Source organism: Crocodylus siamensis, chromosome 1, assembly GCF_052110815.1.
Source record: "Crocodylus siamensis isolate JL-2025a chromosome 1, ASM5211081v1, whole genome shotgun sequence".
Taxonomy (NCBI): domain Eukaryota; kingdom Metazoa; phylum Chordata; order Crocodylia; family Crocodylidae; genus Crocodylus; species Crocodylus siamensis.
In genome coordinates, this window is record NC_143395.1 from 170,314,545 (window position 1) to 170,328,809 (window position 14,265).

At 41.0% G+C, this 14,265-nt stretch overlaps 1 protein-coding gene across 2 annotated transcripts in view; it reads left to right on the forward strand.

The window, feature by feature from the left end:
• GPATCH2 (G-patch domain containing 2) overlaps window positions 1-14,265 on the forward strand; it is a 257,162-nt gene that overhangs the window by 213,611 nt on the left and 29,286 nt on the right. Inside the window, exon 11 of one of the 2 annotated variants that reach the window (XM_090048834.1) lies at window positions 1,828-6,412. The exons of the other annotated variant lie outside the window; for it this stretch is intronic. Within the exon in view, the coding sequence (XP_089904960.1) occupies window positions 1,828-1,997 (170 nt within the window). The 3' untranslated portion in view covers window positions 1,998-6,412. Of the gene's footprint in view, window positions 1-1,827; window positions 6,413-14,265 lie in introns of those variants that run through there. 2 annotated transcript variants of the gene reach the window in all.

The window sequence follows — 14,265 nt, forward strand, 5'->3', positions numbered from 1 at the left end:
GTGTCAGCAGGATCAGAATTTCTTCCTAGCTGGTTGTCACCCAAATTTTATTCACTTTCACAGATATATTTTGTGATGGCAAAAGTATTTTGCTTAGTGGTGTCCAGGAGCTGGATGTGTAAGGAAAATACTTTTAAGAGAATTTTAAGGCTATGAAGATTTTAAAAATTACTCCTATAGAGTATAACACAGAAATCAATAACCAAAACAAAAAAATAGTGCATGGTGGTGAGCTGAAGCTGTTTTGTTTTCTGTACTGTCCATCCCAACTTTGATATCTGTGCTTTATTCTATTCTGTAATTTTTAGTAAAGCAAATTTATAGAGGTAGGATTCAAAGGAGTGGAGACAGGCCAATTGTCTGCTCAGCTTTTGTTGCTGCTGTGGAGATTTAATAATAAATTATTCCATTAAGTTTATAATCATATGTAGGCAGGCAAGGTTCTTTGAGTAGATGTGATATCTTTTATTAGACCATACATAGTATTGTTATGCTATAGAATATATAATTACACCCTGGATAATAACGCAATTATGGGCCCATGTAATTCTGCGCATAAAATGTATGACCATGCATTATTACATAATATCGCCTAATTTAATTTGGGCAGGCTCTGTGTCACCACCTCTGCAGGGCTCCAGGCACTCTAGCTGAGACCCCCATGTGGAGGCACTGAGTGTCGTAGCATGCAACTGGACAGCTGGTGAGTGTGGAGGGGAGCTCCTGCCTGCTGTAGGAGTATGGGGTGTGTATGGGTGGGTGTTGGCCTCCCCTGCCACACGTATCTGCATGGTGCACAGCCCCTGTTGCCAGTGGCACCAGCTGCCAGCAGCAGGCCCTCGGGGTGCTCATGGCCACGGCAGGCAGAGCTCCCCAGCGGCATGCAGCTCCAGCTGAGTCCCGAGGGCTGCATGCAGCAACACAAACCTGGCCCAGCCCGGCCAACTAGCGTGTGCCTTCAGACCAGACCAGGCTGGCTGCATGTGAGACTTGTGGCACTGCAAACGGGAGCTGTGCACCATTGGGCTGGGCTGGGCTGGCTCCAGAGGAAAGCCACATGTGGAGGCACGGAGTCCGCCCAAATCAATGGTGCACAACTCTCTTTGGCTCCTGGTCTGTATGCCATTGAAACAGGCGGGCTGCTGAAGCCAGCCTGGGCCAGTGGCACACAGCTCCTGCCTGCAGTGCCTCAAGCCCTACATGCTGGCACAGAGCCAGCCCAGTCTGGTTCAAATGCATGCACCAGCAGGCCAAGCTGAGCTGGCTCCATGCTGCCACATGCAGCCCCCAGAACTCAGCTCATACCTTTGAATTTTTCTGCACATAATTGGGGTGTATATAACACACATAATACTCATATCACAAATTATTATTTTATATTAAATATTTCAGCGCATCTGTTGGTCAAAGAGCATTTGGAGCATTAATAGGAATGGAGAGTTGGAGTGTAATGGCACTTATTCATACATTCAATATCTATGTGTTGTCATATACTTTAGTAGCCCTGTCTAGACATTGGTAGATTTCTTTCAGTTATGAATTTTGAGTCTAACATCCTGTGAACTGTTAAGGGATCTTCAGGAAAGATTTTTTGTAATGGTTGAAAATCGAGCCTCCCTTAAAAAAGAAAAGGAAAAGAAAGAAACCTTTAACTATACTGCCTGGAATCAGTATGCAGCCATGAGGTCAGCATGTGCAAAGACAGGCTGTTCTAGCAACCTATTAGATGAATTAGGAGAATAAGAAGGTTTAAGGCTTTAAGGGAGATTATCCTGCTCTTCTCCACATGGCAGTTCTGATTAATGCTCTGTGTTTCTTTAATCTCAGGGTTTGTAGGTGAAAACGTACAGCCAATCCCAGAAAACAACATTGGAAACAGAATGCTTCAAAGTATGGGCTGGACTCCTGGCACGGGCCTTGGACCAGATGGCAAAGGAATATCAGAACCTATAAGAGCAATCCAGAGACCAAAGGGACTTGGACTTGGATTTAGCTGACAGAAAAGCATCCCAATTCTGCTGTACAGGCATCAGGAAAATCAAACTTAATTTAATCTAAAAAAGCTAAAACCTTTATTGTACTTGGTCATCAGCAAATCCAGTGATTCTTCACTTTTAAAGTACTGAAGCCTAAATGCTTTCTGTCGGCTACACCAGCTTATGAGCTGCAATGTACAACCACAGTGGCAAAATTGAGGTTTAGATCCTGACTTCGTAATGGTGCTAAAATAGAAAAAAAAAGTGTACTTTTTTATTATTTTCTGTGGTCTTAAAAGAAAGTTTATGGTAGGTATAAAACCAAAATACAACTCATTTATTTTTCCTAAAAGCTTCTGACAAGATTTTAGTACTTGAGCAAGCATTGTTTGGCACCATTCACTCATTGGAAGTGGCCTGATGGGATTGGTTATCAAGGAAATAATAAAACCTTAGACAACTGCTGCAGTTATGCCATTTCAGGCCAAATATCCAAATTTGACAATTCTAGACACTGACAGTATTTGAGGATGAGTTAACATGATTGTCTCTTTACCATTGTGACATATTTTACATTTCCACTAATGGATAGTGTGGTACAAAGTTTTGCATGAGGAAAGCATGACAAATGGTGACTGCCATCATAAGAATGTAACTCTGCTCTCCTGCATCATGCTTGTCTATGATCAAACCCAAACACGAAAGGTTTTATCAATATTTTGATCTCTTAGAGAGTTTTTTTTAAGAAACAAATATTTTAAAAGCATTGTGTTCACCCTGGGCCTGGAAATCCTTTTTATTTTACACCAGTTGTCCCCTGACTCTCCACCTTTAAAAATAGATTAGTTTAAAATATATTTTAATCTTTGGACCCATCTAGTACATTAAAGAAGTGACTTGCATTTGTTGTTAAATAGTGATTTGGGGTGTATTGTGGAGCCAGAAGTGCATAATTCATCAACATTCAGTTTTTTTATGGTCATGGTATTTCCAGGCTGCATAAACTTCTAAATGTAGAAGAAACAGAGAAAAGACTAAAAAGAAGCAGGGAAAAAAGTGGGAATGAAGGGAATACTTTGGTAGTATTTCGCAAGTCTGAGCTAGCAATTTAAAATCAAGGAAGATCATTAAGCATTTTAATCAGTATCTAATATCAGCACAAGTAATTTCATCAAGCACCAACCCATCAAGCTGCCAGGATGCTATTTGGCCAGCAATGTAGAGCAAATTTCACTTGTATAATAAAATTGAAGGAAACCATTGTTCAGCGGACTAATGGTCAAATTCTGGTCTCATTGAAGTACTGTATTTACTCAAATAGAAGACAACCCTGATTATAAGACAAGCCCCCAGTAATTAGAAATGTCATGGCTGCCCTTGAGTTGAAACAGTCAACAGTGAGGGGAGCTACCATATGTCTTATTCAAATGGGTTGCACTAACCTATTCTTGTGGTAGGTTCCCATCAGCATGTTTGCCCACTATGGCCATGTGCACACGTGTAGACGTTTGTTTCCCCGGGGACAACTACAGTGGCTTACCTTGTCCCTGGGGAACACCTGTGCCTTTTGGGGCATGGCAGGTTAACGTGGGTGGGGTAGGGGAGGCTGAGGCCAGCACTGGGCTGCCCTCAGCAGCCTTACCTGGGGTTCTGGAGGCCTCCTAAGGCTGCATCAGCAGCAATCCTGCCACTCAGAGCCTGCCTGGCAGCTGGACCATGGCTCTGGCTGGCCAGGCTTCAGTTTTAAGTGGCATGCATTGACCCTACATGTAGTGCTCCACTTTTTTTGGTACAGGTTTTTTTTTTAGCCCTGAATATCCAGAGAAAAAAACAACCCATGGTGCTGCCCTGCAGCACAGAGGACTGCTGGGTGTGCAGTATGTGGCACTGCAGACATGTCTGTGGTGCCATATACTGCATACTGCACAGCCACATTTGTCTGGATGTAACCTATGGGGCATGTGTTTTATAGTCATGCTCAGTTTTGCCTGCATTTAATCAACTTCATGGTTGTTTTCTATTACTGAGCATGTGCTGCTTTTGGCAGCAGTTTAATGATAAACAGTATATTTAGTGACATGTCCTTGTATGCAATTAAAAGATGAGGGGCTTTTTCCCCCTGTGCCAATTGGGGACAAAAACTTTGTCTTGTATTCGAGTAACTATGGTAGACGGTGATTTTAGTTCAAATACAAAACCCTACCCTGCAGCTTCCTGCAAAGAATACTGTGAGGATGAAAAGAAGAGGGACTGTTCACAAGTGGCTACAAAGTACAGTAATGTCCTTTCAACATTTTATAAAGAATCTTTTCTCCTGCCCAACCTCACTTATTTTTCAGCAGACAACATACTAGGACAAAAAGGTAAGTATTAAGAATAGGAAGCAGTAAATTAGTTGTAAAACAATATTTTACTTTCTCAGAGCTAGTATTACCTGGCTTTGGTCAGTTTTACGCTGTTAGCTTAACGTCAAGCTGATGTGGAATAGCTGGTTTGTGCCTGATGTCATTTTTGATGCTAATCTAACGTTCACTAAATTGGAGAAGACTGCTTTGTGTTTAAATTGCCTGGTTACAGTTTTGTTATTTTGTTTTTTAACATCAGTGTTTAATTAGCAAGAGCATCCTTTTTATGGATCATTCTGTGCCACACCATAATGTGGCTTTTTCATTTCTGACTTACACTGTACAGCTAACCTTACTGAAATATTTGAAGACATTTTAGGACCAAAAATTGAAGTGCCAGCTAATTGCCAAGAGCTAAGAATCTTGGACTGTGTAGCAAAAAGTAGATTCTACGTATGTCACTTCTGGTACATGGATTATCTAATTTGGTGTTCTCCTATGTTCACGAGAAAGGGCAGTGAAGTGTAAAATTCCAAGACTTGTTCTCAATACTACGTAGGAGTCAACCACTGGTATTGTAAACAACTTGTGGAGTAGTGATAGCACACATGGCATTATTAAGTAAAAGTTGTAGGCTCCCATTATTGTATTTGTGAAGCTTTAGAGGATTCCCTCCCCCTTTCCACCTTCTCCATTACAATAGAATTCTGAGGCTGTGAATTACTGTTTAGTAATTAGAACTATGGCACGTACAGCATTATTCCTAGTATTTCCATGCAACATATTGTACTTGAAGAAATTCAAGAAACAAATATTTACAGTTTTAAGACGATTTGAAAATATTTCCTATTTTAGGGGAGAACCTAGCAATCCAGTCAATGTACAAATAAATGCCAGAATAGAAGTTCTTTGGTCTTCATTCCACTCCATATTCACCCATTTCCATGTATGCGCTGATGCAATCAACTGGAATAAACTTCTTTAATGAAGGAAACAGCTTGATCAGAGGTCTGAAGAATCAGAGCTAGAGTATTATTACATATTACTTTAAATTTAAAATTAGTCTATTAAACTGAAACTAGTGGACATCTAGACTACTCGGATTGATTTTATGTAGAGATAAATATGACCAGTTTGCTTCCAACTCGTATTTCTACAGATGTTAAAGCTGACAGCACTATGTTTTAGAAGCAGTAGAGGAAAAGGATTTGTTAACATTTAATAATGTACTGATATTTTTATTTAAATTCCTAGGAAATTCCTTCCCTACCTCACAACACCATTTTAATTTCTGTTTTCCTAGGCTTCTTTTCTTGCTAGTGTTTACAATTGCTCTAAGAGTGTGAGTATGTGTAATTAAAGCTAGCATTAAAAAAGCTCCCCAGTACACTTGTTTTACAAGCCACTTTCTGGAGATATTAGTTGGCTTTGAAATTCTGCTAAAACCTATCGCCATTTCAAAGCACAGAAACATTTGTTACATAGGTTTTTCCATTCATAGATTTATAATGATAACATGTATATCTGCTCCAGTGCTGCCTCATGTTATTTTAAAATACATACACAAGTCTTTTGATGTAATATCTGCTACTAGATGTCACATTAAAGTCATTTTCCTTTTGCATATCTATTTATTAATAAATATGGGATCAGCTTGTAACTAAGAGTTCCCATCATTCACCTGATTCTCTCCATTTGGGTGTTTGATAAATTAGTAGTCCAAGTGAGATCAGTAATATTCTGCCTACATGGAAGGTTTAGTGAAAGAAAAATGGTTACATTTAGTATAATCTATATTGAGTTTTGCTACCTGTACGAATGTATTTCAAAGTTTTGTGAAATGAACCACTAACCATTAATAAAACAAACAAGTATGCAACTGCTGGCAGCATCTTCCTTTTTAGTGTTTGTTGAAACAGGAAACGCATTGTTTTAACATTTTTCTCCCTGCATTTTGTCTTTCTATAATGGGCGTGTTGGGGTTTTTTCAATGCAGAAGAATGGCAGAAAATGGCTAAACAATCTGTGTAAAATGCATTGCTTTAACAACACAACCAAGATGTAATAAAATAAATTACAGATTTCATTCTTCATGATTGTTTTGAATGTTGTGTTCCTTAAGCTACTTTTTCCGATACCTCTGTTACTGAGTGGAGAAACGTCATCCGTCTGTGCAGTGTAATTAATGAGCTAATATCTTGTTTAACAATAGGACCCAGGCAAGTTGGAGCTATTGCATTGCAAGACTTAAATTTTTTTAACAGTGCTCCCCTTTTTCTTTATCTGTTAGCAGGATAAATTGCACTTAACTAAGATTACTTAGTTATCTACCTACAGATAACTAAAGTAAATGAGCATTAAAGTTGCTTAGTGAAACACTCAAAAGTAAGACATTACCTGTGTTGAGATATTTGTACATTTGAACTGTTTTTATTGATGTCATGATCTGATCTATTGACCAAGACTTTTTAAATGCATGTTTCTTTCTCTCCAAAGTACAGTACAACCTCGGGACCAAGCACCTGCCAGAAATTTGAAAATTCTGGTTTTTTTAAACCAGAGCAGCGGCTGGTTGCAGAGATGGGGGGCGAAGAGAGGGTAGCGACAGCCGGTCCCAACACAGCAGCACCACACAGAGTGGCAGCACAGGGTGGTGGATGGCGGCAGTGGCCGCCATGTGCAAGCTTCCCCCTCCACTGCTTCAGGACCAGCCACCACTACTCCCTGATCTAGTGTATTTTTAGAAAGTGCCAGATTTTCGAGAATTCCAGATTTTTGGTATCCGGATTTATGGGGTTATATTGTATGTTTTGATAACTTTGTCAGCACTCTGTAGATGCTTCTCAACCAGCAGTACAGAATCTTCTGTAGGTGCAGTTCAGAGGAGGAGGTTCCCTTAGCTCTGAACTCAGGTGACTTACATTTTGCTGTCAATCTTTCACTTTTCATTGCACAGCTATTAAAGCACATCACACCATAGGACCCCCTCCTCCTCACTACAAAGTGTGGAGATCTCTCTCTTGCTTTTGCCTGTCACAACATTCCCCAGGGATAGTGCCACCCTCTTCCACAGTCGCAACAGGTTTCACTACATAAGTTAGGTTTTTTTACCAGCTATTCTCATCCCCCCCCACACCTCCGTCTCTCATCCTTTGAGTACAGCAACATTCATTCCCCTTCCTCCCCATCTCTCTCACCTACTGACCACTTCCGTTTACATTTTATTGGATTTCTTGCGTATGTACTGGCCTCTGGCTGCTTTGCCACTCCATCCAAGAAGAGTACAGACCACCTGCAGACACTCCTCCATAGGGTGTTTGTGCCCAAAAACTTGCTAAAAATTTTTTTCCAACTATTTAGTTTGTCTAAGAAAAGCTATCGGATTTACCCAACAAACCTTGTCTGCTGATGTCCTTAGAACAAGAAAGCTATAACCCACACTTCTGTGAACAGAGTAAAGAATTCCCAGACAAAACTATACTGTGCATGGGGAGAGCATTATATTCAATGTACACAAATATAGAACAGGTTCCAAGGTAATTTTTATATAACACTTTACCCCTTCCTCCACAACACTTTGATTTGCTCCAAAATGCAAATTAACAGTCAGGTCTCCACTAGAAACTCGTATCTGAAGTGTGAAGGAGGGACTGAGGCAGAGGTGGAGGGGAGGCTCTGGCACTTTTATACTGGTAAAAAACTCTCATGTAAATGCAGTTATACTGGCAAAGAAATGCTGCTGTCATGATAGTTTATTTTGCTAGAGAAATTGTTTGTGTACTTTATCAATACTAGGAGGTTTTATGCTGTTTAAATTGTCAGCAACCGTTTTCTAGAATAGACCCAGCCTAACAATAAGTCTGAAAAATGTAACCAAAAAATGAAACTTTCAAGAAGACAAGGGAGTCTGAGAATAGGAAATGATAGTGGAAATGCTTGGGCATTTATTTACATATAGCATTCTCTCCTTCCCTGGTATGATAACCTTTGTATAGGCGATACTTTCAGCAAGAGTTGTATTGACATTGATTGTAAAAAAAGTAATGGATTTTTAAAAGAAACAACTGAAAATCTGTGAGATCTTGTAAAATCAATCAGATACATCCATAAGAATGATTTTATAGAAATCTCTGTAAACTAGGATTTGTTTGAAAGTAGAATATTAAAAATCCTTTTGGTTTAGTGTAAGGCTTTGCATTTTTATAGAAAATGCATAAAAACAATTCTGAGCTGGCTACTGATGTCACTTTAAAGATGTTTAAGTAAAGTATTTGGAGAGTTTGGCTTTTGCACTTGTGAATTAGCCTCTAAGGAATATTAATCACTGTAATATATTTTAAATTGATTAAAATGTTATTTAAATAAAAAGTTATTCTGTTGAGCATTTGAGTACAGAAATGTCCAATTTAACTCAGTTTTAATTCTTTAGCAGTGCCTCTCTCAGTTAACTTTTTTACAGTACTCCAGAAAAGTGTCTGAGTGCTGCGTGGTAACATTCAGCATTGCAATTTACAGTACTCGTTTTGCAATACTTCATTGGGCCAGGGTCCTGTATTGTCTCTAGTGTTGCAGTCAGCAATTGTCATATGACCCTGGAGATCTTCAAAAGGAGACTGGATGCACACAGTGTTGGGGTTATTTGAAACCCACAGTCTTTCCTGCCCAGCACAGGGGGGACGGGACCTGATGATCTGAATCTGTGAGATGCTGACACTTGTAAGTTAGAAAACATCTTAGCTTCATTTGCCTGTCATGTGTTAACAGAATTCCTTCCTTAGCCTTGGAAGGATTAGAGCTTCTCTGCATGTAAATAAGCTTGGTCGACTTCAAAGTAAGTACTACATGGCTGCATCCAGACAAGCACAGCCATGCAGTACGTGGTGCCTGAGATCTCAGGGTCCAAAAACCCACACAAAACGGTGGTACATGCAGGGAGAGCACACACTACTCAAAACCGGAGCCCAGCCAGTTGGAGCCATACCCCAGCTTCCAGTCAGCGTCCAAACAGCAGGATTGCCACTGCTGCAGCTCCAGGAGGCCCCCAGGACCCCAGGTAAGGCTGCTGGGGCCAGCCCAGTGCTAGCCTCAGACTTCCCTACCCCACCCAAGGTAACCTGCCGTGCACCAGAGGGCATGTGACACAGGCGTTCCACGGGGACGACTAGCAGTGGAACAAGGTGTGCAGCTGCTTCTTGTCCCCAGGGAAACAAATGTCCTTATTCATTTGGACGTGGCCTACGTCTAAAAATGTCTAGCGCCTTGACTGCTTCCTCTGTAACAAGGCTCAATTTTCCATTGAATCACATTTTCTACTCAGCATGCAGGATTGGGAAAATTATGATTTCCTAAAAAATGCTACCCCATTGTAGTCTACTGCTTCAAATTGTAGCACTGGCATAAGATCCCTGTGATATCTTTCACCAGCAGAGAATTCCTACCTCAGCTCATCTCCAGCCTTCCCCCAGTGCACCGTCTACATGAGGTCAGGGTATGCAGGCAGCTGGTAGGGAGGCTGAAAAGGTTCCCTCTGCCAGCTGCTCCTTTGGGTATCTCAAACCAGTGTCTGAGCAATAGAGTTAACATCTTATATCAGTTCATCTGAGCCACAACCTGGAATGCCACCCATCAACCCAATATGGTATGTATTGTATATATACAAAAATGTAGTCTGTAATTCCAGTATACAAAGAGGAAGGGAAAATTGTATGGGGTATAACAGAAATATAAAAAAGCCTATATATATGAAGAGAATTGTAGGCACATTGAGATTTCCATGCAAGGAGATATTTAAACAATTATGAATGTATAGGTTAGGGAGGAGGTGAGCAAGAATGACCACTAGTTAAAAGATGCACAGAAGGTAAATGTGGAGGTTTCTATTTTAACTTTGTTCATTATAATAAGCAAGAAATGTAAAATGCAACAGCTTTAAAAGTGATAAAAGGCTCCTGTACATGGTTAGACTATGAAACTCACTGCCACAGGATGCTATGGCCCAGGATCTAGTTGACCATTAGTACATGAATAATGACCACAGTTTTAGTAGATAATGCAGCCATTACCTGACTTGAATTAAGAATAAATTTTCAGATGTGGAAGATTATCCTCCTTCCCTGGTGGGCAGATTATTCCATACTTGTCCACATTTTCTTTTGAAACATTTGCTGTTGTCAGAGTTGGACACCAGTGATCTGATTCACTGTCAATTCCTAGGAGTATTGCTCTCTGTTTTAGTGAGCTGTGTTATTTCTCACTGTCTTTATCTCAAAACTGGTCTATATCATGGTTTCAACATATTATCATATAAAGTAGATACCATTTTCAGTGATGCAAGGATATTCTTTGAAGTAACAGGACTAAAATTTTTCAGCTAAGCCTGGTGTATATAGCACACCCTGGATTTAAATGTCTATGCCAGTGCTTCTGAGGATACCTTCTACAATCCTCAAGATTAGTTTATAACACACATCTGTTGAAGCTTGCATAACTTTGCATAGAACTGTGTATATCAGGGTGCAATAATTTCTTGAGTCTGCATTCAGAAATGGTGATTAGTAAAGGTGGAAAGAACATATCTCTAGCATCTTTCAGAGATTCAAAAATTTAGGGAAAATATGCTAATTTCACGAGCATTGTCTTAATTACATTTCAGTATTGAAACCCTCAAATATTCTGATGCATTAGAGCCTTCTGCCACTGCTGAAGTAAACGTAATGCTTTTCCAACATCTAATATTCTTTTAAGTGCCAAAGCTTCAGTACACACATGATTCTGGCTTTTCAGTTTCAGTCACTTTCTGCTAATGCACATATCCTACAATACACGGTGGGGAGCCATACATTGAAATACAGCTAACATTCCAATGAACTCTGAGTACAGTTTTCTTGAACATGACATATGTTGTACTCAAGGTACTCAAACTGTTAAATTGGATTAAACTTGAGTAGTTCCATTTTGTGAAAGATCACTTTTATAATCTGAAAGAGATTTTTTTTCCATTCAACCTTATTCCATATTAGTCAGTGAAAGCAAAGCGACATAAGCAATGTTGAGACTGATTTGGTTTTTGAGGATGTTTTTATGCCAGACCAACATAGTAACTAACATCAATTTTAGTGCATTTTGGGAAATGACTTTACAGTCACTGCAATAAAGGGGTTACTGCAGATGTTTTCATTTGTCAGTGACCTTATGAGTAATGAATTGCAGTTGTGAGGCAATTTGTATGATAGCATAAATGAGGTAACCAAAAAAGCAATGGCCCCTGAGTCCAGTTTGAGTTTTCCTCTCAAGTGATTTCATAGATTCATAGATTTCATAGACATTAGGGCTGGAAAGGACCTCGGGAGATCATCAAGTCCAGCTCCCTGCCCAAAGGGCAGGAAGTCAGCTGGGGTCATAGGATCCACTCGGGATTGAAGGTTCCACTCAGGAAATGCATACATTTCCTACTTCTAAATGCTGGAACTATGGTGCTATCTATTTTTCCAGTGGGGTTTCATATTTGATAATCTCTGTAAATGTAACAGCACTTAAATTATTAACATTTGACAAGTGCTCTGGAAGTGAAGTTTGAAAGACATAATTGTTTCAGTAGATCCCCCATACATACTGCCTCATACCCAGGGGCCTCAGATTCTAAGTTCCCTGCTGCAAAGTTGTGACTTGAAAGCCCTCAGTGCTACACACCCAGCACAAAGGTTCGCTACCTGGCACCATAGTCAGGTATCTAGAAGTGCTGCAATCCCTGCCTTGAGCAAGATGTCCCAAAGTTGCAGGATATATTGCTGAGAGAAAGCCTACCTATGCAGATTGCCCTTGTTTAGGAACTCCTGGCCTTCCAGGTCTACAGCTCTAGGGCAGCCAGCCCTACTACACTGCCAGAGTCTGGGGGAGCCCATGGTTTCTAAATGTCCTGTCATTGAAAAGGAAGCCTTCATCTGTAGGAGCCGTGACAACTGCTAAGGGAAATCAGCAAGAATAATGCTGGTTCTATTTAGCAGTAGCTGGAGTCCTGGAGAACAGTCATTGCAAAAATATACTGTGCTAGTGTTTCTGAAAAGAAATGTTTCAGAATTCTATTTTGAATAACTTTTTAAAGAACTTTGTTCTACTCCAAAATCACATTTTGACCTATTGAAATCTGCCATGAACTAGAGATTCCAAGATTCAGCCAGCTGACCAGGTATCTGCTTCCTGTGAAAATAAAGGGAAGTCTTGATTTCAATTGCTTTGCACATAAAAGATTGCCATCCACCTTTAAGATCATTCAAGCATCTGTTTGTTGTGCTAGCCTCAGGACTATGAGCTACCACTTGACCAGTCACAAATATTAAGTACTACAGGTCACATGCTGCGACACCCTAAATTTAAAGCACAGTGTCTTGGTGCTGTCGGGAGCATTTCACAGGAGTTTCAGAGGCGTTTTACTAATTAACTCTTTGCCAGTACAAATGTTTTACTTGTTTATACCTGAAAGGTTGAGGGATCATGTTCCCTACTTGATTCGGTGGCCAAGTGGCATCAAAGTATTCACTGGGCCCACTAGAACAGCATTTCTCAACCCACGGGTCACAACCCAAAACTGGGTCACAAGAATATATGAAAGGTCAATGAACAAACTTTAAAGATGGATCATATTTAAGAAACAGAAAAAGGAGGATCCAGGGAACTACCCACTAGTCAACCTTACCTCAGTCTTTGGAAAAAAAACATGGAGCAGATCCTTATTGGATCCGTTTCTAAGCACTAGGAGGAGAAAAAGGTGATTAGGAGTAGTCGGCATGGATTCACGAGGAGCAAGTCATGCCTGACCAACCTGGCCTCATCCCATCTCTATGATGAGATGACTAGCTCTGTGGATGCAGGAAGCCTGGTGGATGTGGTGTACCTTGATTTTAGCAAGGCTTTTGATATGGTCTCCCACAGCAGTCTCTCAGACAAGCTAAGGAAGTATGGGCTGAATGAATAGACTGTAAGTTGGATAGGGAATTAACTGCCACATCAGGCTCAGACAGTAATACTCAATGGCTTGATATCTAATTGGCATCCAGTATCAAGTGGAGTGCCCCAGGGTGGGGGGGCATGTTACTCAGGGAGGAGGCAGGGGAACACGGGATGCAGGCGCAGCAGCACTGGGAGCAGAGGCTATGCCTTGCTGCTGCTTGCCCCCTTCCTCCCACATCCCCCCTCCCCCACCCTGGCTGAGCAAGTGGCAACAGGGCAGAGCTCCTGCTCCCAGTGCTGCTGCACCGACATCCTACATCCCCCAACCCCTCCCCAAGTAATGTGCCCCCCCTGCCCTGGCTGGGCAGCTTGTCCCAGCCCCAATCCCTCCCTCCCCCATGCCCCTTTTCTCCTCGCTCCCACAACCCCAACAGACTTACCAGATGGAGGCAGCTGTCAGCTGCCTGTTTAGCCTATGCCAAATCAGCCGAAGCTCTTCTGAATTGATTCAGATGCTTCAAATCGATTTGGAGATTTTACTTGGTCTCCCAATTCAATTCGAATTCAGAGATTCGGTCCCTGAATCTGGCTAATCTCCTTTGATTTGGATCAGCTACCAAAGCTTTGCACAGCCCTATAAAACACTGGAACAGGTTATCCAGAGAGGTGGTGGAAGCTCCATCCCTGGAGGTTTTCAAGACCCAGCTAGACAAAGCTTTGGCTGGTATGATCTAGGTGGGGCTGGTCCTGCTTTGAGCACAGAGTTGAACTAGATGACCTCCTGAGGTCCCTTCCAACCCTAACTTTCTATGATTCTATCAACAAACTTTAAAAATGGATTATCTTTTGAAGAAGAAAAACTTGGGAAACTATGGCTTTTCCATAGTTTCTAGGGTCAGAAGGGACCTGAGTAGATCATCTAGTCTGACCTCTTGCCATGGCAGGAAAGAGTACTGGGGTCAAACGACCCAGCAAGGTGTTCATCTAACCTCCCCTTA